Below are 27303 nucleotides of genomic sequence, written 5' to 3'. Positions count from 1 at the left end.
AGCATGATATTTTCTGGATTTTTTTTTTAAAGCTCGAATGGGTATGAGGTCAAATAAACTGTCAATGAGAAGAACTGCTGTTAGAATTCTGAGAGATCTAGGCTTCCAGAGTCTAGGCAGCACTTCGCCACACATTTGCCAAAACTGAAGAGAACTGGCTTGCCTTATTCTCTTCCAGGTTTAAGTTCTCAGGACAGGTTTCTCTTGGCACTATGCTGTCCTTACCTCAGGTTGCAGAAGAGGTTAAAGTGATATTCACCTGCCACCAAGGAGCTCCACCCCCACTTCTTTCTCTTTAAAAGGCTCCCTTCCCTCTGCAGCCCTGGACTCCAGAGGTCAGCCCTTGATGCAGGCTTCCCTCTCTCCCTGCATCTGGAGGGCAGGGACAGGGTGCAGCTGTAACCAGACCCACAGAGCCGCCCAGGATGCACCTGTGGATCAGAAGTAATGGCATTAGGCAATCGCTCAGGGAATAGAGCTGCAATTACCCCTTCGATGCTTTCTCCAAGATGACCACATGCAGAACACCAAGAGGGGAGAGAGTAATGAATCACCAAGTGAATTAACTGGAAGCCTCTCTAATTAGTGTTATAATTTTTCATGAAAACACTAATGAATATGAAATAATGTGGCCATGAAACCACTAGGACAATTAATCCTTGGGAATAATTTGGGGTCATGAAAGGATTCTAGAGACTGTTTAAATTGACTTGCATGTTGAGATGCAGAGGCCACCGGCTTCGAAATCTTATATTAGCAAATAAGTTGCTGCTTCAGAATGAGCAATGGCGGGGTGTCTGTAGGATTCCTTCCTTCCTACCTACCTGCCTTGCTTCTATCCATCCTCCCTACCCTCTCTCCCTCTGGGAGATACCCTTCAGGGCATTATTGGAAAAGAACCCAAGTGCAAGCACAGTGAAAGGATTTGGGGATCGTGATAAAGAGGCAGGTGCAGACCCATTGAAACCAGGAACGATGCTAAAGAGGAAATCATTCTCAGCACTTTTAGCCTCATGGCCACCTGGATGTCTGAGAAAACAACTTTCTGATGTGACCACCCCCCCCGCCCCCAACCCTGCGATCACGATGGAGACATAGAATGAATTAAGTCTTGTTGGCTGGGCTGCAATTTTTACACATAAAATCATAAAATTCTGTTCAACATGGAGTTTGTGCTCAACACGTACCACATGTACAGACTGGGCTATATCCCAACAAAAGACAGTAAGGATTCCATCAGGACCTACTGTGGACACAGAAGGTTTCCGTGTTCTAACCACCAGCTTAGTAACGTGCCCATAATGGTTAGGAGAGTCTTAACAGGCCATGGGGGTGGGGGAGTGGGCTTGCGGCGGGAGTCAGTAGTACTGCTCTGTGTTTGACCAGTTTGGAAGGATCACATCCAGGAAGCAATGTGGAATCTGGCAATCTCTCTCACCACAAATCCATCAGTGAAAATGATGCCAAAGTTATGCTGAAGAACAGATTTGTCCATGAGGAGTAGGGTGTCACCGGGAGTACAGAGGAAATGAGAGGTTAACGTGTCAGGTGAAGCGAGTGCTAAGCACTTGTGGTGTCTCCCTTCATCTGCACACCAAACAGATGACGTCGGACATCAGCCCTCTCCCCGTTCTACAGAGAGGGCAACCGCGGCCCGCCGACGTGGATCACTTGCCCGAGGTCTCATAGCTAGCCTGTGAGTGGTGCGGTGGGACATAAATTAGATCTAATCCCCACGCTTACACTGTCAATGACACCAAGCAGTACTCTTAACATAAAAACTATAGGACAGTTGGTGACTCAGGCCAAATCCTTGCTTAGGTACAGAGATGTTACAAAATATAATTTAATAATAACAGCTAAATGAGCAAGCATTCACAATGTTGTTTGTTCTAAGCATCTGTATGCACCCTGTGATGTACCTATTATTTGAGGCACAGAGATTGCTATGGGCTGAACATTTATGACCCCGCAATTCACATATTGACATCCTAAGCCCCAAAGGTGATGGCATCGGTAGGGGAGGGAGCTTTGGGAGGTGCTTAAGTCACAAGGGTGGAACCTTTATGAACAGGATTAGTGCCTTAGGAAAGAGGCTCCAGAGAGCTCCCTAGCCCCTTCGGCCTTGTGAGGACTGCTTGAGAAGTCCGCAACCTGGAAGAGGTCCTCACCCAGCCCTGTCATCCTGATCTCAGACTTCCAGCCTCCAGACCTGTGAGCAATACATTTCTGTTGTTTTTAAGCCACCGCAATTGTGGTGTTTCCTTTAGAAGCCCAAAAGAACTAAGAGTGATAAAGATACACTTGAAGACCTTGAGGATTCTAATGAGCTCTGAAACGTTTTAAGGCCAATTAACAATGCAACAAAAAGCAGGTCTTCAGGACTATTTTTTAAAATATTAAAGAGTGCTCACAGAATGCCAACTCTCCAGTTACTGCTCTCTCACCTTAGGTTCCCTTGCTGTTGCAGTTGATGGAATGGCTGTCTCAAGAAAAGCTAGGGTACAAGATGAGGAGGGTCTGTTTTGCTGTCTTCAGGAGCAAGGTGGGTGGAGCTGAGAGATGAAGACTTCCTCGTGTGTCTTGCCTCTAAAGATACAAAACATTGGGAATCTCACCTCTTCACGGAGGATGAGTTTTCAGACAATACACACTATTTGATTTCAAACCCAGTTTGGAATTCTAGCCCCTCAGCAATGCAAATAAGACTTTTGTATGCCCCCAAAGGAAGTGAGCTGCCTTGGGCTGCACGGAGTTTGTAAATAGGAGTCCCAGAACTCCAACTAATCCATGAAAGAGCTACCAATGTTGTTCACAACACTCAGCGTCCAAGTAAATCAGCCTGCCAACCCACAGGCACAAAATAGGAGGACTTTCTGAAACTATGGGGTAAACAAGCTCAGGGACAGCTTGTTATGAATAACAGGAGACTACATCTGCCTACTAAGGGTGTCATTGTTTCATATCCATGGGAAGTATAAGCACTGGATATTGATTCATAGAATGCCATTTCGTATAATACTCAGAACAAATCCAGCTAAACAAAGTTATCTGCCCAATGGAACGCAAAAATATTTCTCAATTTAATTTTAAACAGACTTCGATGTGAAGGAAATTTAATTAAGCAAGTAATATAGAACACAATGAAATGTCCATCAAAATTGCTTCCAAAGGTTTAAAATGTTTTCCTTTTCAGACAATGTAGTTAGAGCAGCTGAGATATCTATGTTAGTACAACGTCTTGAAAAGTAGGGCAAGGAAATCAATGTGATCACCTCTCTGAATTAAGTATGCACAAATGAGAGCAACTGAGATCCATATAAATCAGCTCAAGTAGCCCTCTGTGTACCAGACCATTAGGGGACAGGCAGAGAAGGACGATGCAAACAAACACACTGACTAGGGGCATACTCACTAATGGAAGGCATCTCTTAACACTCACACTAAGAATCAAGGCAAAACTGTCAAGTATTTTTGAACAATGGTTATGATTTTTAAAAAACATGCCCCTGATGTAGAACCTAACGTTAAAAAACAACAACAAAACTGAGACACTGCTGTAGTCACAAATGAGTAAATCTTTTGCTCTTTCTGATATAACCTTTGAATTGCTTCTCCATTCACTGGTGGACCCTAAGCAACAGGTTCACATTGTTTGGATTTTATCTGCAAAGAATAACGGAGATCAGAATTGGATGGCTAAACTTCTGTAGGCAATGGATGGAGGCTTTTGCACCTCGGATGTCTGATGATTATTTCAGTAGGAAAAAAAGTAGAAAAGTTAAAAATGAAGGCTTACTTTGGAATAAATGTAGGGCTGCATGTGGTCATCTGGTGGGGCTGGAGGGGACCTCCTTGTAGGACACTACATCCTCACAGGACACTAGAGTGGGGATCAATGGCATTCCGTATGTACTGAGTGCCAACTACGTGGTAGGCACTGTGCTAGTGCTAGCAAGAAGGTGAAGGAAAGCAAGGCTCAGAGTCCCTTGATCTACAACAGCAGGTTAGGTGTGTCCATAAAGAGTCATAACGCAAAGAAACACAGCTCCTGTCAGGTTGGGCATAGGTTTGTTACTTGCATATCGTATAAAATATTAAAGATTTTGAAATACTTCTACACTTATTTTCTGTTCGTTGCTAATTTGTTTTCCTATCCTATTCCTACCATAGAAATGGCTTCCTGCAAGAATAAAGGTGCACCAAAATATGTGCTATGAGGTAGAGTGCAATAAGAAAAAAACAAAACTCCAAGTCACTCTTTCTCTTACCCATGCTCCTTACCACATAACCCTGTAATGCCTTCGTACTCTGTCTCTGGGCTCAGTCATGTGACTTGCTTTCACCAATGAACTGCTAGAGTATGTTATTGCTTGTGCTTTCCCCTTTGCCATTGCCATGAGAGGCACATGTCCAGGTCCCCTAAGTGTTCCCAGGAGAATGTGGGAAACATGTGGAGTACAGCCAACCACACACACATGATGAAGCCAGCTGAACCATGTTTGCATTGGCAAGCCCAGCTGGGACCAGCCTAGATGAGCTGAGTCCTGCAGATAAGTGAGGAGAAAATGCTTACTGTTGCATTCCATGCGTTTTGGACTGGGCTGTTACTCAGCATTAGTATGGTAATAGGTAACTGGTACATAGCACATAATGGAAATTCAATAAAACCTGAATTTTATTTTCTTTCTCTCTTCCTCCCCAACATGCAAAGCCATCTTGCCCCTCAGGATGCCACTCTAGGCAAGAGATTCTGTGAGGACATCCTGAACCCAACAACTACTTTATACAAATCATCTCTAGTACTTACACCTGCTCTCCAAAGTGGACATTCTGTTTCCCGGTGATAGAGGAGGAAGCTAAGACTCAGAGAGGTTAAGTCAGAGCTAGCAATGGCTGAGTCAGAATTACTACCCAAACCTGCCTGATCCCAAAGCCAAAGACCACTCCCTGCCCTGCTCCCCCTGCCGGAGGTTAGCTCTGAGAGAGCCGCGGGGACAGGGGTGCCAGGTGCCTTCCCGGCAGCCTAGGAGAGAGGACTCCGGGTCCCACAGACACTGTTCCCAGCACCTGCTCCAGACTTCCTCTCTTCTGAGCCTGGGGCTCCTCGGCCATCTCAGGTAGGGAGGTATTCGTACACATCTCACGGACTGACCCACAAGAGGCAGAACACAGGCTTCTGGTTTGCAGTGGCTCATGAGAGAACAGCCCACCTATCTCTACTGTGAATCTTTCTCCCTTTCTCCCCCCATCCAGTCACCTACCTATTCTCTACCCTGCCCTTTGAGCTGTCTTGCTGGAATCTGCCTGTGGAAGCCCAAATCGGGGGCTCTAGGTGGAAAACCGGTCAGGGAGGGAGGAGCTCAGCAGCTGCAACTCCTTCCTCTCCCACCTGATTCCTCTGGGAAGATGGCAGAGGAGGAGGCTGAGGCCCTGGGCAGAAGAGAAAGAAAGGAGAGTGCGTGCCCTGTGGTGCCAGCTACATGCAGGGCACGGGGCCCCGGCCAAGGAGAGTTTGGCCTCCGTCTGGGAGTCTAAGGTTCTTCAGAGAGGCCTCAGAGCTGTCTCGTGCTCTGCCCAGCCCTTCCAGCCTCCGCCTCCTTGTCAAAGGAAGCTTGGTTTGACTATGCAAGGCACACAAATAGCAGTCACTTAAGTCAACTGCTTACTGAGCATACCTAATTATCACGGGGCACAGCAATGCATTCAATTAAAGGCACCAAGAAAAAAAAGTCTAGAATGTTTTCATCTTAACACTAAATTCAGTTCATATATGCTTGATATTCATGGTTTGTTACCCATGTAACATGAATGTCAAAACATAACTTCAAAAAACATAAAATACCACAAAGCAATATATAATTTCCACATAAGACATACAGCAAATTATTTTGGTTTCAGTCTTGTATTTGAGATGATAATGAAATCTGTTTTCACTCAATCCTATATGGATATTGTGAAGGTAAGTGTGGGTTTATCCACTGAAATCTTAAAAATCCAGTAAAATCAAAGGTGAAAAAAAGTACTTAATTTAAAAAACAATTCTTAACTACTTTGCAAAACTGTGTCTAACATCCCTGAAAACTGTTGAGCTATTTACTGGGTCTCAAGGATCTCAAGTAACTTTATTTATGTGCTCATTTGCCAAAAGATAAGGAAATGAGAAGGGAAGAGGATATCAATGTAAGATGTTGACCTCTGGCTTTTTTCTTTACAGGCAAATTTAAATCAATAACAATGTAAGAATTTGCAGTATATCAAGTAATGACCATTTATATGCAAATTCACTTAACTGATAATTAAAATGACTTAAAAGGAGAAACCAGTCCCTCTGATTTGCTAATGTGTTTGCAGGCTCAACTGTTCTCAAGTGGGTAACATTTTTGGCTTTGGTGGAAGCAGACAAACTCTGTCATTAACCAAGGCTTATCCATATTAAGTGTATGTCTCATTTCTGATTAGCATAGGGATCCATTTTTGGCTCACATCACATAAGCAAATATTTCTGTCAAGGAACAAAACATTTATAGAAAAGAATATCCCTTTTCAAAAAGGAGAGGCTAGAAAGGAATGTCAGACTTAAGTAAACATACACACCCACACCCTTCCCTCAGAGTGACTGAAATTAGGAGATTCTATAAAGAAAGGCGGGAGTCCATCAAACAACTCACTTTCAGAAATACCTACTATGGGTTCAGCCAGGGACCAGCAGCTGTAAGAGGCACAAGAAAAGAGCCATAGGAAAGGGAGACACAGGCGATGGCACAGAGAGTGATGTGAGACCACAGCTAAGAAGCTGCTGTGTATTTTGGGATAGATAATGCAATCGGAGTTCAGGAAAAGGAGAGCAAAGCATGGCTGGAAAGATTTCACAGAAGGAGGATTCGCGGTGTCCAGAAGGAAAAAACGAGCTGGAGAGAGACAGGTGCAATAAAGCATTCAGGCAGGAGAAATAGTGAGCAAAAGCACGGACATGGCAAAAAGGACAAAGTAGGAACAGAAAGTAAGGAAAGCTCCCTGACTGGGGCAGGTTCCCTGCGGGGATGGGGGTCCACTGGTAAAATGGGTCCCTATTCTAGCATCTCGTGGTCATCACATCATATCCTGTGCCTCACTGGTGCCTTGGATGAGACTTAACCCCACTTCAAGAATCTGAAGCCTTGGATGAGACTTAGCCCCACTTCAAGATTCTCTTTAAACACACACCAGTGGTATCCCAGCCCAGGAGTGAAATGACATTGATGAGAGCTTGATGACATGAACTATGAAATACTGCTCCAAAATGATGCACCACCACAAATGCTTCATTTTCAAATGCCATCTAGGAACTTGTGGGGTACAATGGGCAGAAGCAGTATCATATAAAAGAAGAGTATTTATTAATTTATTCACAGATATTTATTGGCTGCCTACTGTATGCAACCTCTGCTCTTGTGGGACTTACATTCTAACATGGGGAAACTCCAACAAACCAGCGGGTGCTATCTATGTTCTACATGCACTGGGAGGGCTAGTCCAAAGGGATTCTGACTTAGGAGACCAGAGAAGACTTCTTAGAGGCAAGGACATCTAAGCCAAGACCAGCAATTGAGTTCAAGGTAGCTGGGTGAGGGGAAAAGTGTTCTAGACCAAAGGACTGGCCTGATGTGTTTGGGGAGCTGGAGGGAGTACGGCATGTCTGGAGCACATGAATGGGTGGAGTATGCGAGATGGTAAGCAGGAGTCAGCCCACGTAGGGGCTGGTATGCCCTACTCAGGGATCTGGACCTTCTTCCAATTGTCATGGGAATTAACAAGGAATTTTAAATAAGGGTGTAATGTGGTCAGGTTTAGGTTCCAGAAAAGTCACCCTGGCAAGATTGGAAAATGGTAGGAAGAAGGCAAGAATGAGGCTGCTGAAGCTGGTGATGGTCCCAACTTGGGCATTAGCAGAGGGAACTGAGAGATGTAAAGAGGTCTTTAAGAGGTATAGTCCCCGGGCTTACACAGTTGGTGAAGGGGAAGAAGAAAGAGTCCAAGTTGACTCCTGGTTTCTGCAAGCCTGGTTTCCTGGCTTGAGATTCTCTGTACAAGTTGATGTTATTGAAAAAGAGAGGAATAAAAATAAGACTCATATTTGGTGGTGACAGTGAAGGGGGGGCAGGAACATGAGTTCACTTTGAGATAGACTGAATTTGTGGACTTTGAGGCAAAGATGTCCAGATGCAGAAGGAAGTAGGGACCTGGAGCGCCATCAAGGCTGGAGGGAGACCTGGAAGTCTTCAGCAGAGAGCAACAGTAAACAACTTGATAAAATTACCCAGGGTGAGTACACTGAGTAAAAAAATAAAGTAGCCTAGGCCAGGATGCTGAGCTAGATGGGCAGAGCAAGAGGAGTCCAGAAAGGAGACTTAGAAGGAGTCATTAGAATGCTAAAAAGAAGAATAAGAGAGTGTAGTATTTCAGAACTCAGGGGAAAGAAAGGGAGAGAAAACATGGTCCGCAGCAGGTCAAATCTGGTGGAGAGGACAGATTAAGAAATGAGACGTGTCCGCTGGATTTGGCTATAAAGACTTCAACAGTGACATTGGTAAGAGCAAGGTCAGTCAATAGGGGTGAGTGGAACCCGACGGTAAAGCGCTGGGCCTGAAAGGGAAGGTAAGAAACAGATACTGAGTTACAGCAACTCTTTCTGCAAGTGAAGAGAAAGAAGAGAGAAAACTAGAACAGGTGTTGGCGGGGAGTATTTTTTAAAAAAGAAGAGACTAGAGCACAAAATACCGATGGGAAGAAAGGAGAAAAAAACGGCCCTAAACACAGGAAAGCTTGGGGTCCTGAGAAGGCAGAAGAGGCAGGGCCCACAACCAGGTCAAGGAATTGGACTTCAACAAGAGGGCTATCTTTTCCGAAGAAATTTTAGAAAATGATGAGAGAGGTTAGACATTGAGAGTGAATAAGTAACTCACTTTTGTGCCTTGAATGTGAACTGAAGTGATTCAATTCAGTGAGTTCATTAGGCATACACTAGGAGCCAACTGAATCCAAGATTTTTAAAAATCTTTTAGATTTAGGAATTTATCACAGTGTTTCAGAAAAGCAAAAAGTTCTTTCACTCCACACATTTTTTTAGTATGTGGAGTCAAAGAAGACTATAGGAGAGATTCTGTTTTCACAGCAGTCCGGTCAAAACATTCTTTAAAAACCACATTGAATTCACTCAAGGGAAATGCATTTAGTATAAGCCCTTGCATAGTGGACTGTCTTGTTTTTTTATTGAATTTATTGGGGTGACATTGGTTAAGAAAGTTATATAGGTTTCAGGTGTATGATTCTACTTATTTATTATTTTTTATTTTTATTGCTGACACTGTTACAGATGCCCCCATTTACTCCCCTCTGCCCACCTCCACCTGGCCCCCACCCCTTCCCCCTGGCTATCACCACACTGTTGTCTGGGTCTATGGGTAATGCACATTAACGTTCTTTGGCTAATGCCCTCATTGGGCGTACACTTCTGTAATACATCATCTTATATTGTATTGTGTGTTCACCACCCCAAGTCATTTATCCCCCCCCTTATCCTCCTCTACCTCCCTCACCCCCCCTCACCCCCTGGTAATCACCATATTGTTGTCTGTGTCTATGGACCGCCTTATTTTTAATAAGATGCAGTGATGCATTTAGAATAGACTTTTAAAGAAGGACTTTGCTTACAGTCTAATCCATATTTTACTGGAAGAGATTTTGATAGGTAACCCAAAAACTACTAAGAAATGCATGTCTGCAAATTCCAAGATCATATGGCTTGAAGAAACTGCTTTTATCAGTGTTTATCAAACAGATCTGAAACCAGTTCTTAGATCTGCTTCAAATATGTTCCTGTTCATTTTGAGAGCAAAATTTTAGATATTTAAACACAGAAAATTATTTTTTTCAATGAGAATCAATGCTCTATCAGATTAGTTTTGTTTTAGGCTGCATTTCCGCCCCCCCCCTTCCTTTTGTCTAAGAGCCACTTGGAATTTGAAGATGAATTGTCACAGGGAAGAAAATCTCATTTATTATACCTTGATTTTCTTTTAAAGGGGGCACACTTCTCTGTTCCTATGCTCTACTTCCCTTTAGCAACAAATTAGGTTTGAAGTATAAAATTCCTTGAAATCAAGCAAGAGTTTTACATGTTAATTGGCTTCGGGGAAGCAAGGGCTATTTTACTAGAAGCCCCTAAAGATGGGAGTTGTGCCCAATCATGGGCCAAAAGGACCCACCTGCCTCTTTTCTCTGGAATAAAAACACAAATAAAGCAGAGCTGCCCAAGTCAGGGGTCAGTGCCTAATGTCAGCTCTCACCCTGGCCAGGGCCACAGCACTCCATTGTGTGGCCTCGGGGAAGTGACCCAAAGAAGCCGTGGAGAGGTGCTTCTTACAGAGAAGTCCAGCAAGAATGACTCTCAAGAAATCAAACCCAGTTTCTAGATTTATAGGAGGCAGTGATGCCCCAAGGATGGCTCTCTCTGCAACATTCAGCTGATATAAAGTGAGAGCATTGTTTAATATCAAGAAAGCCATGTTTTCAAAAATCAGATGCATGTCGGTGGGGGAGAAAGCATCCATTTGTGTATATCTGTGTGCGGGGCAACCAGGCTGTTGTCCTCCCTGCCCTTACTATTTCAGAGGAAATCCTAAATCTGAAATACCGCGTTGAGAGCGGCAATCAGTGCCTGCAGGAGGCAGAACGTCGTGATAAATAGTTCAATCGCTCCGCCCCCCAACGGAGGTAATGCTCTTCCTCTTGGGAAGGAGAGGGTCGTTTAGCATCTTTTGTCCTGTCTTCACCATCGCCTCCTCTCCCTTTGTTATCCCTGACCTCTCACAGAGAATCGAAGCCGTGGACTGCGAGAGGAAAATCGGAGGCCCTGTTCTGTCTGGGGCGCGCTGAGATCTAGAGCTGGAGCTGACTATCAGGGTCTTGCCCAGATTTAACCCCTCAAAAGGCCCGCCTGCCTTCTCTGGGCTGAGATGGAAACTCACTCAGGCTGCAGCCGGGGCGCTCTGGGGCGCTGTTCGTGGTGCTGAAGCCCGCGCCCGGGAGCGGAGACAGCGACCCACCCACCGGCGCTCTGCTGCCAGGGGCTCTGGGCCGGGATCGATGGGAGGCGAGCCTGGAGACAGCTGCCGCCCACAGAGCTGCAGCCAGCTCCACGGGTTGGCTCCAAGTCCGGCTCACTGGCTCACCTCTTTGCAATTGCAAAATGGCTGGTTCACTTTTCCTCTTCCCAGGGGATTCCACAGAGCCCACCTCTGGCTCGCTGCTTTGGCATATCTCTTTCCTGATGTCCTCCCTGCCCATACTCTTTCTCTCCCGCCCCCTCACCTTCGTACAATATTTTACCTTTGCAGAGCACCTTACAGTTGGCACAGCCCTCACCGGCACCATTTCTCTGACATACATAACCATTCCTCTCCTCTCCCACGGATATTTTTGCTTTCTCTGCCCCTCCTCCCCCAAGCGCTTTCCATCTAAGCTGGAGACTATTACCTCTATGGGCAGGGTGGGCGGATCACCTCACCCACCACAGCAGAACCGCTGATTTCTCCACAGCAACGAATGACAAGAGGCAGAGGTTAGAGCCCCAACGGACCAGGAATAAGTCCCTAAAGAAATGTCTAGGAAACTATAGGTAGTGGCCAGACGGGTGAGGAATGGGCACCCAGATCTAGGAACAACGTGGAGGAAGGAGCTTGGGTCTGCTGGAAGGTGCAAGGCTCGAGGCAGAGAGACGGCTGCCGGCAGGTGGCGCTCTAGCTGAAGGGGCTCTCCGTGGAAGCCTGGACTGCTGCTCCACCTCCAGCCTTCTTTCCGCTGAGCAACCCCCCAGCTGCTCGGACGTCTGTCTTCCTCTTGATCCAAGCACTTATCCAGACTATATTCCTGCTAAAAAAGCACTGTTTGCACAGTTCTATTTACTGTAATGCACAGGAATGAAAAGCACATAAACAGAAAAGAGAGGGTCAGTGGGAGGATTTTTTTTTTCTGGTGTGATTGATGGTGCTCAGATCAAAACTGTTTAATCATCAATAACATGATTCAGCAATTGGGAAATGTAAACAACTTGTGCAACTGCTTGCTTTGGTCAAAGCCCTGGAAGGGTCCGCCTGGTTGGGCCAAGCGTGGGGCGGGCCGTGCCAGCAGGACGCTCCCTCCCTCTCACCAGGGCTCAGCCAGCTGAGCGTGCGGCCTGGCTGGCGTGACCTTTGGCTTTTGCAGCACAAGCGCGGTTGGGCTGGGGTTAATGGCACTTTGCAGGGCGCTCCAATTGAGTAAACAAAAAATGTCTTGCCCTGTTCTAATGGAGCACATTATTCGGAAGCCTCAGCCTCCATCCAGGCCCCTGCAGCTGCTCTGCAGGTCAGAGCTACCAATAAAGCAATTAGCCAATGAGAAAACTCTTCTTCCCCGAGGGGGACTCGAGGGTTTTGTTGCAGTTGCCGAGCTTTGCTTCGGGGTTTTAAACAGGCAATCCAAGTTGATCTGAGCCTCTTACATCAGACTCCAGGATGAGGACAATGAAATTGTGTGTTTGCTGAGTGTGATATTTTAAGGGACTGGTCCCTTGTTCAACACAGCCTGGAGAGCTCACTGCTTCCTGTTCAATTAACCTGAACCAAAGCTGAACTCTGCCCTTTGAACTCACTCAGCAGATAAATACATTAGCTCACCTAAGGAATCATTAATATTTTTCAATCACATAAAACAAACATGAGTGTCTGAACACAACCCAAGAGATAGCCAATTAGGAATAGTACATGCACCATGTTGGGAAAAAAAAATCACAAATGGATGTTATTTACAGAACCAAAGGGTCAAGGCAAAAATGAATTGGATCATGCCAACAATTCTGGAAACAAAGAGGACTTTCATTTTCATATCTGCAAACATGAGGGATACTGAGCAATATTTAGCAGTTCCTATTCCATCTGCTCTGCTCTGTAAGAAAAGTTGTACCTTACTCTTGGCTTAGTTTCTACCAACTTGCATCAGAACACACAGCTCCAAGCCCCCTCTCAGCATCCATGCTCACATACAGCGTCCAAAAGATTGTACTTCCTGGGGACAATTCTATTCCTGATTTGCTACAAATGAACCAAAATAATTGTGTGGACGTATTACTCCACATTACTTCAATGCTTTGAAGTGAACCAGCTTAAATGAACCAAGATAGTGGGTTGATTGAAATAATTTTACAGTAGAAAATGAGGTTCCTACTCTAGCATATAAACAGGTTTTCTTTGGCGGAAGAAAGAGAGAGAGAGGGAGAGAGAGAGATGCTAAATACATCCATTTTGTCCTTATCCCTGCATGTCATCTTAGAAGAATGAGAAAAACATCCCCAATCAAATCATTACACATTTCAGTTTGATTCAATTTCACTTCCCACAATTCTGGCTCCTGACCCCTCCCCTCTTACCCTCTTTTCATTTTTGTCTGGTTTGGAGTGTGGGCTTAATGCCCAGCTATCCTAGATGAGAACACTTAAAGGAATATCACAAGCGCAGGGTAAATCTATTGAACGAGGGTCTTTAACTATGTGGTTTCCTTAAAGGGAAAGGTTGGATCAATAGGATCAATATGAAAGGTTTCCCTGGCCCTGCATAAAAGGGTAAGGGCTTCTCTTTTCACTGGTTTAACTTTACTCTCTGACAAATGCAAATCAATGGATCTGTGTTTACAACAGATTCCCTAACAGACTCAACTTGGGTAAAGCCCAGAGCCTCGCCCTGGGGGTTGGGGAGGCGAAGCTAGATCTAGAGGGACGCTCTAGGGCAGAGCTCCATGCTCAAGGCCCTGGGGATGCGGCGGGAAGCAAGCTGGCAGTGGCTACCAATCACCCTTAATGAAGGGGCTTGCTGTCCACTGGGATCCTGCTGCTGCTGCCTGAGGCCTCTCCAAACAGGGTAGAAAAAAATGGAAGAAACAGGTTCCTCCAAGGATGTCTCCATCCAATGTAAATATAAAGCCCAAATTCCCGGGATTTGGTGAGCTAGTCAACCTTGCTTCCTGCCAAAATTAATCTGGGAGGCTGATTACACAGAGGAAGCTCAAGTGAAATATCTACAATTGGAAGACCACAAGTATTTGAGGTCTAAAAATGCTCTTTCTGCCCTTTCTTAGGTGGTAACTGGCTCTCTTAGCAATGACAAGGCAGACCACTAAAACTGTGGATTCTTTTCTCCTTAATTTTACCTTTCCCTTTAAAAATGTGATGCTTTCCAGAGATTACATGACTTCAAGTCAATAACAGTTACAGAGAAATTATTTTTCTTCCTTCAGGAGAAAGTATATGTATATTTGATTACACGAGCCAAAGTCCAATGCTGATTAAATTACGTTGGAGGTGTGCTTCCAACCCAAACAAAGTCTGCTTTCCACGGAAGAGTAATGGATCTTCAAATGGCGAGAGAGACGTCAAGGTGGAATGCAGCAGCTCCCTTCCCTCTGGGACAACTTGTGTGGGAAAGTTTTTCATAACAGATGTCCCCAGCCTCTAGGAATCCTGCTCCTCAACTGAGACTGCCTCTGTCTGCATGCCCTGCAGCTGGCCTCTACACCTTGCCCACCTGCACCTTGTCAGGCATCAGATGGCCTGAGTTACCCAATCAACTTGCCCTCCCCCCCCCCCCACGTTCCTGCTCCTGCAAAAACATGTGCACGTCCGCCCCCTCCCCCTCCAAAGTCTTTGTCCTGAGTAAGGCAGGGAAATCAAAAAGCGTTTCCCAAAGTCACCGAACTAGGTTAGGAGGGCAGGTTTGGGTGATGGGGCGGGACTGAGGGGCCCCCAGCCCACCTTGAGGAGACTCTGCACCTGACAGCATAAATGACCCCAGTGGGCTTTTTCCTTGTGGTCTCTCTCAACCAAGAGAAGTGTGCCCCTGGATGGAAAGACTTTCCCCGGGTCAAGGAAAACCAGGGTCTCTGAGTGGCCAGGTGTGAACATAATCCAGAGGGTCTTGGACGAAGGTTAATACTCAGGGTACCACAATATCCACCCCTTTCCCCAGGGCCCTTTATCCAGGCAATTATTTCTACTTAATTCCCTCCTCATTTCCCTTCCTTTGGCAGGAACCCAGAAACCAAATCTTTCTGCTTCTCCTCTGAGGATTTCATTCCTCCAGGGATCTCCCCCTACATGATACTGCTTTTCCTGAAGACAGTGTCTGCCGCCGCCACCAGCAGCCACAGCATGGCAGGGCCCAGGACTTTCTCAGCTGAGAACTCCTCAGCTGCCTTCCTCTGATCTTTCTTTAGAACAAGGCTTTCACAGCTCAAACACCAGCAGGCAACCCTACATGAAGTTTTGGGTTGAAGGCGGCAGGAGAAGCAGGCCTTCCATCGCTCCGGGTTCAGGCCTGGGTCCGGGGAAGGGTCTGGGTCTGGGTCTGGGTCCAGCTGGTCCCTGATGCCCCTGTGCTGACCAGGTTCAAGAGGGCAGTGGGGCAGCTCTCCTTCTGGAGACACGGAGAATCTGAGGGACTCTGTTTCCCCTCTGTTCCTCCTTCGCCATTCACCAGGATTCCCACCCTGTTTGGGGATTCTAAGATGGGAGTGGGGGAGAGTTTGAGACTCCACTCTCCAAAATGCTACTCAACTCTCCCAGAAGGAAAATATAGGATCCCTTCAGGTGGGGCATATGGGGAGAGGCCATTGGCCTTCCTAACCAGAAGGAAACCACCCACCCTTAGTTTCTATATCTGATCACTGACCACCTGACCTAGTTCACTATAGTCTTCAGGAGGCGGGTGGTAAGGGCGCGTTCTGATGAGGAATCAAGGAGCTCTATCCCAGCTCCCTTCCTTAATGAGCGCTACTGGTGGGAAGGTGCCACCCCGCCGCCTCCCCCCGGCCCCCCCCCCCCCCCCCCCCGGCCCGCCTGGGGAGGACAGAAAGGAAAACCCGCTGACCCTTTGCCACACCTCAAAGGAGAACCGTGGAAGATTCCCCCCACCTCCTCGCTTGTTCCTCCTCCTTCTCATTTCCTTCTTGGAGAAGGAAGGAATACATTCCTGGCCTTCCAGACTGAGCCTGTTTCTGGACAGAAAAGCTTAGCTTTCTCCAACTGGAGGAGTTACAGTTTCAAACACTAGACCCATTAAGCTCTCATCTCATTCTCACTACTGTCTCACATCTTTCCTTTTGTCCAGTCACGTTCACCTTAGTGTTTCTCCTGGGAGGATAAACTACCATTGGCGAGGGAGCACTGGGCAGTTGTGGAAGTGTCCCACATTGGACAGGTCGGAAGGGCTCAGACGGTCCTTTCCATTCGGGGCAGGGGACCTAGGGCAAACCTCCCTACCCGGCCCGTCCTGAGCCCTAGTTCTCTCTCCAGCTGGTGAGAAGGGGAGGAGGCGGTGGGGTCCCTGGGCCTAGTTTTCTTACCTTCTCGCCCCAGCCGGTTGGCCCAATTAGCCTGCTGCACAGCAGACAATTCTGAGGCATGAAGCCCAGGCCTTTGTCACTGGGGCCGCATTTGATTGTCCAACTAATGCATTCGTGCAGAAAGTCTGCGAGCGATCTCTCTCTTTTCATGAGAAGAGGCAAGGATGGGAGGGGATCCACGGATCCCGGATCCCAAAGCTGCGCAGTTAACAGACAGGTTTAAAGGCATCATTTGCAAAGTAGGGCTTGACTGTTCCTGCTTCTCGAGAGCGTGACTGAATTTCCTAGATGGTTTCAAGGGAGGAAAGACGTTGCACCGGGCCCTGCTGGACCAGACGTGGGCCCGGGTGGACACGGCTCCTAGAGGGCAGGAGAAGTAGGAGGGCGCGGGTGAAAGCTACGCAACGCCTTCTCCACCCAGCCACCGGCAGAGCCCGTGGCGGGAAGCGCGGGACGCGGTGTGTGCGTACGAGGCTGGGGAAGTGGGCAGGCAGCCCTGCGAGGAAGAGAAAGCGTCGGGTAGGAAGGGGCAGGCTGGGGTTAATCGTGGGAGGAGCTGTGGCAAGACCGGAGAACCCCGCCCGGAGCTGGGGAGGCGGCGCGCCGGGGTGCGGGGGAGCCGGGGCGCTGGCGAACGCGCTGCTGGGAAGAGCGCGCCGTCGGGCTTACTGGAAACGCGCCGGATCAGGTTCCAGATCAATGAAATCTGGGTCCACACGTTTACGTTATTGTTGCCAGCATTAATGCTCTTTTAATCTTCTAAACATTATCAGCATCGATCTCCCTCCATATACACATTTGTTTGAGAAAGCGACATAACCACACGGTGGAAAGTCTGAAATAAAAATAAATGCGCGGCCGCTCGTGTCGAGGGCGCCGGGCGGCCTGGTCTAGTCTCGCGCGGCTTCGCTGGCCTCCCTCGCGTCCCGCCGCCTCCGCCCGCTCCCGCTCACCCTCTAAAGCGCGTTAGGGAGGCGTCTTCGAGGCACTTCGGGCTTGACCAAAGAAGGACAGTGGCGAGGGCGTCTAAATTATTAATATGACCAGGCAGCGGGCGAAAATATGGCGTGTTCCGTATCGACGTGGGTTGCCTGCGGCCTCTCGGGCCAGGATCCCTAACTAAACTACAGCCAGAGATGGGCTGAGCTGGGCAGGGAGCCCTGGGGGAGGGGGAATTGGGGGTCTGTGCATGGAGTCCCCGCCCTCCCCACTCCCCACGAGCGCAGCCTAATATGTCCCCGCTGGGCAGGAGACACGCTGGCAGCGGTGGCCCGAGCAGGAGCCACGGAGCACTGACCTTCCTCATTGCGCGGCCACGGCCCGCCCGTGGCCCCGGCAACATCTAGGTGGGTTAGTGAAGGGCCCTCCGCTGTCTGAACAGAGCTGGCTCCCGACTGGGAGTTGCTGCCTGGAGCGGGAAGCGTCTGTGTCTGTTCCTCGCGGAGACCAGAGGCAGTCCCCGAGCAGAGCACTCCGGGAGCCAGGGTTACAGGTTTGCTGTCGAGGGCTCTGCTCTGTCTTCCCCGCGTTGGAGGATTCACTCTTGCCACGGAGGCCTCGATATGCCTCCGCGGGACGCCCATCCAGGTTCTCGCCTGAGCTCTCGCCATCTTTGTTCGCGCTTGTTCTTGGTTCAGGGGCTTTTCCCGGTGGGCTCCAAGCGGGAGACTGCCGGTTCTCGAACGCGCGGGAGTTTGTCCTCGCAGCCTCTAGCCCAGTTAATAGAAACTGCCCCGCAGGAGCCAGCCTTGGAGAACCTCTGAAGAAGCCCGACTGGGCGCAGTTCCGAACACTTGCTGCCTTGCCGCCCTTGCCCAATGAAACAGCGCACTTGAAGTCCATGTCTCAGAAATCAAACGCTGGAGCGAGCTGAGTTTCCCGACCTCTTCTCCCGTCCCCCTTTGAAACGCTGCCTTGGGCTGTGGGTACACGGAAGCGGCGGGCGGGAGGAAAAGGAAGGACTTGCTTCTCTTGTGACCTTGCGTACTTCATCTATTGGTCAGGTTTGCCGGTGATGGCCCAAATCAGACACCTTAATTCTGGGGTGCCTCGAACGCCTGCCTGCTTGGTCCTCTAGCAGGACCCAGGGGGCCCAAAATGAGAAAGAGAAAGGGAAACTGAAAGGAAATACATAAAAAGAAAAGGCCTGGTCTGTACGGGGCATTTGGGGTGCCACTTCTTTCACGTGTGGGGCTGAAGACAGGCGCGGTCGCCCTGTGGAGCTACTTGGACTTTTTTTTTTTTTTTTTAACTCCCCTGACCCCCGCAGCCCGAGAGAGGGAAGGCGCGGGTCCTCAGCGACACGCTGGCTGGCGGGGATTCCGATCGATACTCCAGGCGGAGAAGCCCTCGCTTTTCTTCTCCATTTGCTCCTGTCCCTTAGCGCTCCGGAGTACATAATACCTACTTACCAATCCCGGCTTCTGTGTCAGTGTCTGAAGAGACTGATCTACTGACCCCAAACTGAAAAGCCTTCTATGTAATAATAAGCACTCAACATGCTTGTAGTTGCTGATAAAATGACCAGATAAAAAGGCTAAAGCTCTTGTCCCTTTTCAACTTGGAGTAATAAAACAGACACACATTTGAATGCTTGAGCAAAATGGGGTCCTCAGCAGGAATTTCCCACTCGCTGGAGGAAGCTTTCAGTCCCCCTCGTAGGTGGTTTCAACTCTTCCTCCCCGGAACTGCCGGGAGTCATCTGGGACTCTCCCGGGATGGGTGGTGGGACCGGGGAACCCCGGAGACGCCATACTTGTCCTTCAATCCAGTGGTGCCTGGGGCCATTGCAAACGCTGAGAAGCGCTAACAGGTAAAAGCATTACTCGCCCCATCACTTGCAGATACAGAGGCAGGAAGGCACGTGTTTCCCGCCCCCTCCCCCCCTGTCCTGTCCGACACAGGCGTGAGAGGGGTGGCCGCACTCTGAGTTGCGCTGGAGCAGAATAGCTGTCCTCCTGTCTCTAACAGTACCCCCCAAAGACCAGCTGCCACGTTCCTTCTGGCCGCCCAAGTCCAGGAAGCCAGCACGTGCTAGAGCTCGCCAGCGAGAGGACGGGATGGGGGGGCGGGGAGGTTGGTAGTGGCTAAGACAAAAGGGAACCACATTGTTGGTATAGTAATATAATAATAATCAGTAAGCCTCCAATTTATTCCTCACTGGTCCTCTCTATTCACTGCTTAATCTTTGCTAGGAACCAAGAGCAAATCAGAGAAAAATAGAGGAGAGAATGAAGAGTAAACTAAAGGAGAGAAAAAGTAGATTTCTAAATCCAAGCAAAAGCACTTGGGGTGCACCGATCTGAAGAACGTCTTTAGGGGAAAGCTAATTTTTGTCTTCTCAGATCAACACTGAGGGTCGTGGTGGGGGGGGGGGGACGACTAGAGGTAGGATCCCTCCAACAGCCGGCACTGCAGGCTGAGGTGGTCAGATCGGAAACGCCCCCTCCCCAGACATGGGTGAAAATGCTCCCTGTCACATCCCTCAGCTCTGTCCGGCGTAGAACACACAGAAGCCAGGCTCAGCGGCGCAAGGAATGCCCAGGGACGCTGGAGAGGAAGCCGGAGCTCTTCCTTCAGCTCTCCTCTCCGGAAGCGCGTAGTGTGCGGCTGGCTCAGATACTCGAGCGTCCCACTGTCCTCGCCTATGTAAATCACTGCCACCACGACTTGTCTGTCCCCCTGATGGCCCACCGATCTCCAGAGATCGCCCAGTCCAAGAGAAGCTGCCCAACCCGGTTTGCAGTAGGGTACCGTGTGTCTTCCCCAATGGGGTGCTTGGACACTTCGCCCCTCTGAACTCGGGCCTGGACCCGGGGGGCAGCGCAATTGCCACGCGCACTGCGCTGGGTCTGTGCGCACAAAAGCGCGCAACTGCGTGCCAGTCACAGCCACTGCCGCGTTTTTCTTCTCGGCTCCCGCCGCCCACGCAGGAGGTGTCTGTGCTGCTAGAACAATAGAGGGGTGTACCTCGCGGCTCGGCCGCTAGAGGAGGCACAAAGAGCCAAGCCGGCTCCAGAACAATGTAACCAGCGCGTCAACTGGTCCCCTCCCGCGGGCCGCCAGCCCTCCCCGCCGGGCTACGCGCACAATCAGCGTCCGCTTAACGCAAAGGCGGAGCCTGTAGCTCGCGGACGAGACACGTTAACTAACCTGCGTCTTAATTTCTCCGCACCTCTTTCCGCAAGCACCTCACCTCCCGTTGAGCCCAGCCAAACCTCAGCAAATCCCGGCAAACACTCAGAGCGGGGCAAGGGTGGCTGGCAAGCGACGCACAGCGCTCCATTCTTAGTTTCTTTTTCCCCGTCCTCCCAGAGGTGAATGAATGTGGCAGACCCAAACTTCGTCCTTGCACTCTCCCCTTGCTGTAGACAGTGACACGGGAGCTGGCTCAAATAGGCTCTTTGGGTTAGAAAGTCCCCGCGCCAATGCCAAGGCTGGAGAAGGGCGCAGGAAGCAGCACTGTTACAGTCTGGCTACCCCGTTCCCGGCACGGGCAAGGCTGTGACTCCTGCCATGACCAAAGAAGTTTGCCTGATACGATGGGTAGGAGAAGAGAGAGATCTTTTTCCCTTCGTAACAGCAAAGGCCCTTAACTGCCTCCCTATAGGGAGGATAGGCAGCCTGGAAAACTGAAATGTATTGTCTAAGCAAGAGTTCAAGTGCACAGGGTTTCGAATAAGGGCAATACTGGTCTCCGTGAGTCCTGGAAAGAGAGGGCTCCTAGAAGACACCAGCCGCCCCTTCCCGCCTCAGAAAGAGAGGGCAAAGTTGGCACATTAAGGGGTGGGCTAATGAAGTGTGTGTGTATGGGAGGGGGGAGGTGGTTGATGGAAGCCGGTAGACAAGGAGGAAGGGAAGGTAAAAAAATAAGAGGAGGAGGAGAGTTAAGAGAAAATAAAGTCAAGAACAAATAGGAAGTGTGTAGGAGACAGTAGGAAGGAACCAAGAGAAGTTCTAGGCACGCTGACCTGGGGCCACGAGCATCCCCACGCTCTCCCCCCAGCAGCCTGGCTCCAGGTGACCCTCTGCGCTTACCTGCCAGGCGTAAGGCGGACATGCGCTGGAACTCCGGCTCCTGCAGCCACTTCCACATCCTGCGGAAGGTCTCCCTGCCAGATTTGAGTTTACTCCACGGTTTGGGGTTCCGGAGCAGGTCGGAGAGAGTCCCCTGAGACCGGCACAGCACCCTCTGCGCGAAGATCGCCTGCGGAATGCTGTAGCGCTTCAGCTCGGCGGTGATGCGCTGGGCCACCTCTTTGGTGTTGATCTCCTCCAGCTGGCCGGATGTGGCCACTTGCGAGCCCGACGAGGATGAGGGTGGACGCTCGCGACTGGGTGCCAGCACCGGCCCGTGGGACTGAGCGTGACCGGGGTGGTGCAGGCCATTGAGGTGCGACATCATGGCCGCGGGCGGGGTGCCCAAGCCCCGGGACAGGTGCTGCTCACCGCGGGTCAGCATGGCAGTGTGGTGCGCGTCGAAGTTGGGGCTGAGCATTTTGTCGTGGCCCGGCGGCCCGTAGTTGGGCAGGCTCTGCTGCGCGTTGTGGAGGCCACCCAGCCCGTTGCCCAGCGGCGTGGCGGCGAGAGGGGACAGGCTCTGGCTCATGCCGGGCATCTCCTTGTAGGGGCTGTAGAGATTGTTCATGGCCGGGAGCCCGCGCTCGTCGCGCATTAGGGTGAAGCTGCCGCTGACGTTGCCCGACAGGCGCTGGTGGTGGTGGTGGTGGTGGTGGTGCGGGTGGTGGTGAGGGTGCGGGTGGTGGAACTTGTCCGACACGGTGGAAATGGGCGGCAGCGGCTGGAGCGGCGTCAACGTAGTGTAGGTGTTGCTCATGCCCATGCCGGGCGGGGACGAGTCGCAGGACATGCTCATGGCATGATGGAGCGGGATGGAGAGCTCGGGCCGGTAGTCGCCGCCGTCCAGGATTGAGGCCATGCTAGTGACCATGGCCGAACGCGACGCCGCCGCCGCTGCCGCCGCCGCCGTGCCCAGCTCCTGGTGAGCCGCTGGCGGCGGCGGCGGGCCCCGCAGTGAGCCAGCAGCGCCGCGGCCCGCGTGGTGGGGGCTGGGGCTGGCCAGCAGCTCCTGCTCATGTCCCGGGCCCCCGCCGCCGCCCCCGCCGCCCCCGCCGCCGCCCCCGCCGCTGCCGCCGCCGGCCGGCCCGTGTAAAGTGCCCAGACTTTCCATTGTCAGCTCCGGGTTCATGGCGCAGCCTTCTAGTTCTTTGGTGAGGCATCGATAGGCGGTGTAGGCAGCCTTCATTCAGTCCATCGGGGCACGGGGGCGGCGGGGACGGCCGGCGGGCTGGCAAGGCGCGCGTGGCGGAGCTCGGCCGCGGGAGCAGGGGAGGGCGCGGGAGTGCGTGAGTGTGTGGAGGGGGAGCGTGCGTGCGGTGTGCGCCCCGGGCTGCGGGCGGGCGCGCCCGGGGTGGGGGCGGGGGTGGGGGCGAGCAGGGCGTGAGTGCGGGAGAGGAGAGGGGCGGGGAGGGAGGGAGGGATCACCGAGCCCCACCGCTCGGGCCGGCGCGCTGCCCAGCCATGTCCCAGCCCGCTCCGGCGCCGACGTCTTCTGTTTGGGTGAGCGGGAGCTGTCCAGAAGGGCTCTGCCGCTGGTCGGGGCAGCCAACCTACCCTCCCGGACCTGGGGCGGGGCAGTGCCCGATGAGCGTTGCTAATAGCCACTCAGAGGACAAGGCTGGCTCGGGGGGCGGGCCTTATGGGCGAATCTCCCAATGGCTTAGGAGGGGGTGGGGCTGCGCGTTTCATGTTTGGCTGACGGCTCTGTGTCTTTTTTTTCCTCCAAAGCCGCCGGAATCAAACGTCAAGGAGAGGGAGGGAGGGGAGAAGGAGTAGGGCGGGGTGGGGGCTGGGACGGGGGGGCGGGTAGAGGCGAGAGTGCGAGCGAGGGACCGAAATCGTGTTGAAGATGCCGCGCCGTGTCCCTCTGGAGCAGCTGTGATCTGGGGGTAAAGGGCATTGCTTCTATTCCCTTTGCCTCACCCGAAAGCTTCAGGTCGAGGCTGGGAAGCTGGGAGGAAAGGACTCCACTACTTGCTGGTGTGAAAACAAACACGCGTCTCCTAGCACACCACTTTCTAAGCGTCCCTAGCTGGGAGCCAGTAGTTTTTAGCCGTTTAAAATGCAGGCACTAATGTATTCTAATGCAGGGTAAATCCCCGAGACCGGGGCGTGCATAATCTACCGGGCCAGCGGAACTCCAGCGCCCTCGCCGCCTGTGAGCGGCGGCCGGCGGACGCAAGCCCAGGCTCGGGCCGGGCCGTGGCAATGCATGCAAAGTTAACACAATAACATCATTTAATTACCCGGCGAGCCCATAAATCTCCCAGTTATGAGGATTCAGAAGGGCCCTGCTGGATTGCAAAACAAAACGAGAACCCCAGGAGCTGCGGTTTCAAGTGACCAAATGCTTTCCTCGTTAGATTCTTGGAAAGCACGGGCGGTGGTGGTGTTGGGGGTGGGGGGGTGTCGCGGTGTTGCGGCAGGACTGCTGCTGATGCCTGTAGTGGGCAAACTTCTCCAGGGGGCAGGGAGTATGCAAATCGTCTGGGACGGCACCCGTGAACCTTTCCCCAAACACGGACGCACACACTTCTTTCGAATTCCGGGAGAGGCACGCCCCGGGTTAGGGCTGTGGGTACATGCCGGAAGCCCAGACAGACCTCCAAACCTTGTTTCTGAGAAGACCAGAGCCCGGGCGAGTTCTAGGACGCTCGCAAACCGCAGCTTTCAAAAGTACATCTTCTTTTACCTAGAATTTCCATTGTTCAGAAACCCCGGGTCGGGGACTAGGAGTGAAGCGGGGTCTAGAGAAGGTGCAGATTTCTGCGGCCGGGGTTGGGGGTGGAGAGGTGGCTGAAGACAGTGAGCCACCCGACACTGAAAGCCTTGAAAGTAACAGATTCTTCCAAAGAACGTTGCGCTCTGTTTGCCTCCGAAGATTCAAGCTAGCTGAGGTTGCGCAGATGTTGTCTTTGTTTAAAGAGACAGTAATTAAGGACAGGGTGGACATAAGTTTGAGAAGCGTGACCTATTTTCTTTTGATCAGCTGTCAAAAGAAGAGCAGGAGGTCTTCTTAAGACAGCCCCCTCCAACCACTTCCAGCTGTTAGAGAAAACTTGATAAGAAAACAAGGACACTGCCTGGGATACTGGATGTGCCTTCCAGGCGCTTGAGAAAGGTTTGAAAATAGTTCTTAGTCTTCCTGACCTCTTGTAGTTGCTCTCCTCCCTTCTAGCTACACAGACACCCCCCCCCCCGCCCCTGCCAAACCCACCCCTTCTAAACTATCCTGTCACATGAAATGTATAATGACGTTATTCATAGGTCTACTATTGAGTTCTGGACAATACCTTGCCAATTATTTTTTCAAATAGCTGCTGCTTTGTGATTTCAAAGCTTAGGTAAGAAAGTGGACGATTCCCTGTATTGCTAGACATGCTTTTCTGGATGCTCACAACTCTAATGTCACAGCGCTGGAAAGGTAAAATAACTAGTTTTCTATTCTCTGCCTTTCATCTTTCCCCTCACCCTCTCCTACTGTCTTCCGACTGCCCACCTTATATATGGCGTCCAGACACTTGGGATAATTTGAAACAGTTAATGTTTGAAATACACACTGAATTGAACAGAAGTTCCTAGGAGTGCAGTCTCCTTTTGGCCCAGGAGTACTGAGAGGCTGAACTGGAGTAGCAGAGGGGCAAGCTGGGGAAGGAGCCTGCCTGCTGTGCCCTAGTGCTGATCGAAGCCTTCTCTGCCCTGGCTCCCGGCTCAAAGAATGGCCAGTGACCCCAGCCTGTGACATCTATAGGCACTGCCTCTACCCAGAAAACCAAATATATAAATTGCCATTTAAATACTTTTTTTTTCAAAATGATAAACTCATTTACCAGGCTACCAAGGCAAATCTCCTGGGAATTGCATTTCAGTGTGCCTGGGAGCAGTCACGTGTGGGGGAGTTGAAAGGTGAGTCGCATATTCTCCTGCCTGGCTCCCTCCCTCCCCCTCCCTTTCTCCTCCCTCTCTCCCTCCATTGCTCCCCCTTCCCGCGATCAATATTGGCGATCTCAGGGAAATCATGAAATAGTATTGGCTTCTTTGTGTATAATTTCATTGGGCTAGATTAAAGCAGATTTTTTCACGTTTTTTTCTAATGGTGGTTTGAGGTTTTATATTTCAACCAAAAACCCACTTGAAAGGAAAATTAATGTGCATGTTTTGTCAGCATCTCAATTTTTACTGAATTAGGTTTGCATGCCCTCCTCCCTTTCTTTCTAAAAAGGGAAAATATTTTCTACCTGAAGATAATTTTAAGAACATCAGTACTAGTAAGATTTTCAAATATGTTTTGAAATATCTTCGGTGTTGTATTTCTGTATCGTTCTTTAAGAACACATACTCTAAGCTTCACAAGTTTGGCGACTCAGGATTTTTTTCTTTTAATTTGAAGTTACACTCTTGTTCTCTCCTCCCTTTGGTGTTTGGTTCACACAAATAAACTGTATAGAAATTTGGTAGCAGGAGAGCTAGTTCTTGATTATTAGAACCTGGACAAACAGTTGCACCAGCCATTATATCAGGAGAGGGACGTGCATTTCTTGGTGCTCCACATCCACAGGTCTGATTTTCTTTAAGATCAGACACTTAAATGGGTCAAAAGAAGCCTCTAAATAAAATGCAGCTTTGATGACAAATGTAAGCTATTGTACTGCAAAGGAAAAAAAAAATCTGAACTTGAGTTAGCAATTGCAGGGAAAGACTGGAAATTTTTACTGTTAGAGCTTTTCATGTGTTTTCACATTAATTTGTTGTTGTTTTTTTTTTTTTTTTTTTTTTAGGCTCTAAGAGGAAGAAAACAGTGGACATTCAATTAAAACAGAGACCCTATAAATTATTCACACACACAAAAAATAAACAGACCACAAGTAAACCCGGTCTGGAAAAGGGGCCCAACAGCTTTGTTTTCCCCAAACGACAGTAACCACAACCCAAACCCGGGGAAAGAAGAGGAAGGCTGCTGATTTTCACCCAAATGTTCAAAATGCTGAGGGTTTTGTGTTGAGCAGAACATATTTGTGCTGCATCTAGATGTATCAGAGCAATACAAAAAGACATAATGGTGGGTTGATTTGAACTATTTTATTTTTGTCCTTCCCCAAACCATCTGGCGTGTGAGTGTAGGGGTATTGATCAGGATCTGTGAGCTGCAGACCCCATGCCAATCTATAGCGTTTCTGGCAATCAGCATCGCCCATGAATTGCAGCTGTCTGTGCAGCTCCCGAACAGAAATCTTCAAAAAAGTCCCCCCCCCCTTATCAAACACATCATCCGTTCAGGGGTAAGTCAATATCTTTTCTTTGTCATTCTGTGAGCCAGGATTATGCAGGAGAAAGTTTTTTGTTGTCTGTTGTAACTGCTGCTGCTGCGCCTGCCCCCCACCCCTTTTTAAAGGAAGGAGAGCAATTTTCTAGGCATTGAATGGTAATGGTTTTCCAGAAAGGCCTCAAGCGTTAGTATGAATCGCACAACAAATGCTGTTTAAATATTGTGGGGGAATTCAAATAGGAGGGAGAAATTCTTATGTTGCTATACACAAATAAGAAGTGATAATAGAGGGACCTTTTTAATGGTGCAGAATTTTCTCCCCCTTTTCCGGAGCCCCTGGTGATGAAGACACCCCCAAGTCTCTGGGATTACACTTGCAGATGGACAGTGGGTGCTTGTGGCGCAAAAGGAGCCTTCGGAATTGTGGCTCTGTTTGATATCTCCATTAGCTTCAATTTTCCTCTGTCCGAAAGCTCCGACTAGTTGAACACGGGGAAAAGGAAACTAAAACCAGAGCCCCACGAACTCCTGTTCACCTCTCAGCT

At 49.9% G+C, this 27303-nt stretch overlaps 1 protein-coding gene across 1 annotated transcript in view; it reads right to left on the bottom strand.

Moving 5' to 3' along the window:
• Positions 1 to 22678, bottom strand: part of ONECUT2 (one cut homeobox 2) — a 43017-nt gene extending 20339 nt beyond the window's left edge. The window contains exon 1 of the mRNA XM_054583719.1: positions 21451 to 22678. Coding sequence (XP_054439694.1) covers positions 21451 to 22678 — 1228 coding nt within the window. The remainder of the gene's footprint in view (positions 1 to 21450) is intronic.
• Between the last annotated feature and the right edge of the window lie 4625 nt (positions 22679 to 27303).

This window comes from Pteronotus mesoamericanus, unplaced genomic scaffold (assembly GCF_021234165.1).
Source record: "Pteronotus mesoamericanus isolate MK-2021 breed Mesoamerican mustached bat unplaced genomic scaffold, CSHL_Meso_final contig_74, whole genome shotgun sequence".
Taxonomy (NCBI): domain Eukaryota; kingdom Metazoa; phylum Chordata; class Mammalia; order Chiroptera; family Mormoopidae; genus Pteronotus; species Pteronotus mesoamericanus.
This window is presented reverse-complemented; position numbering and strand designations above follow the sequence as displayed.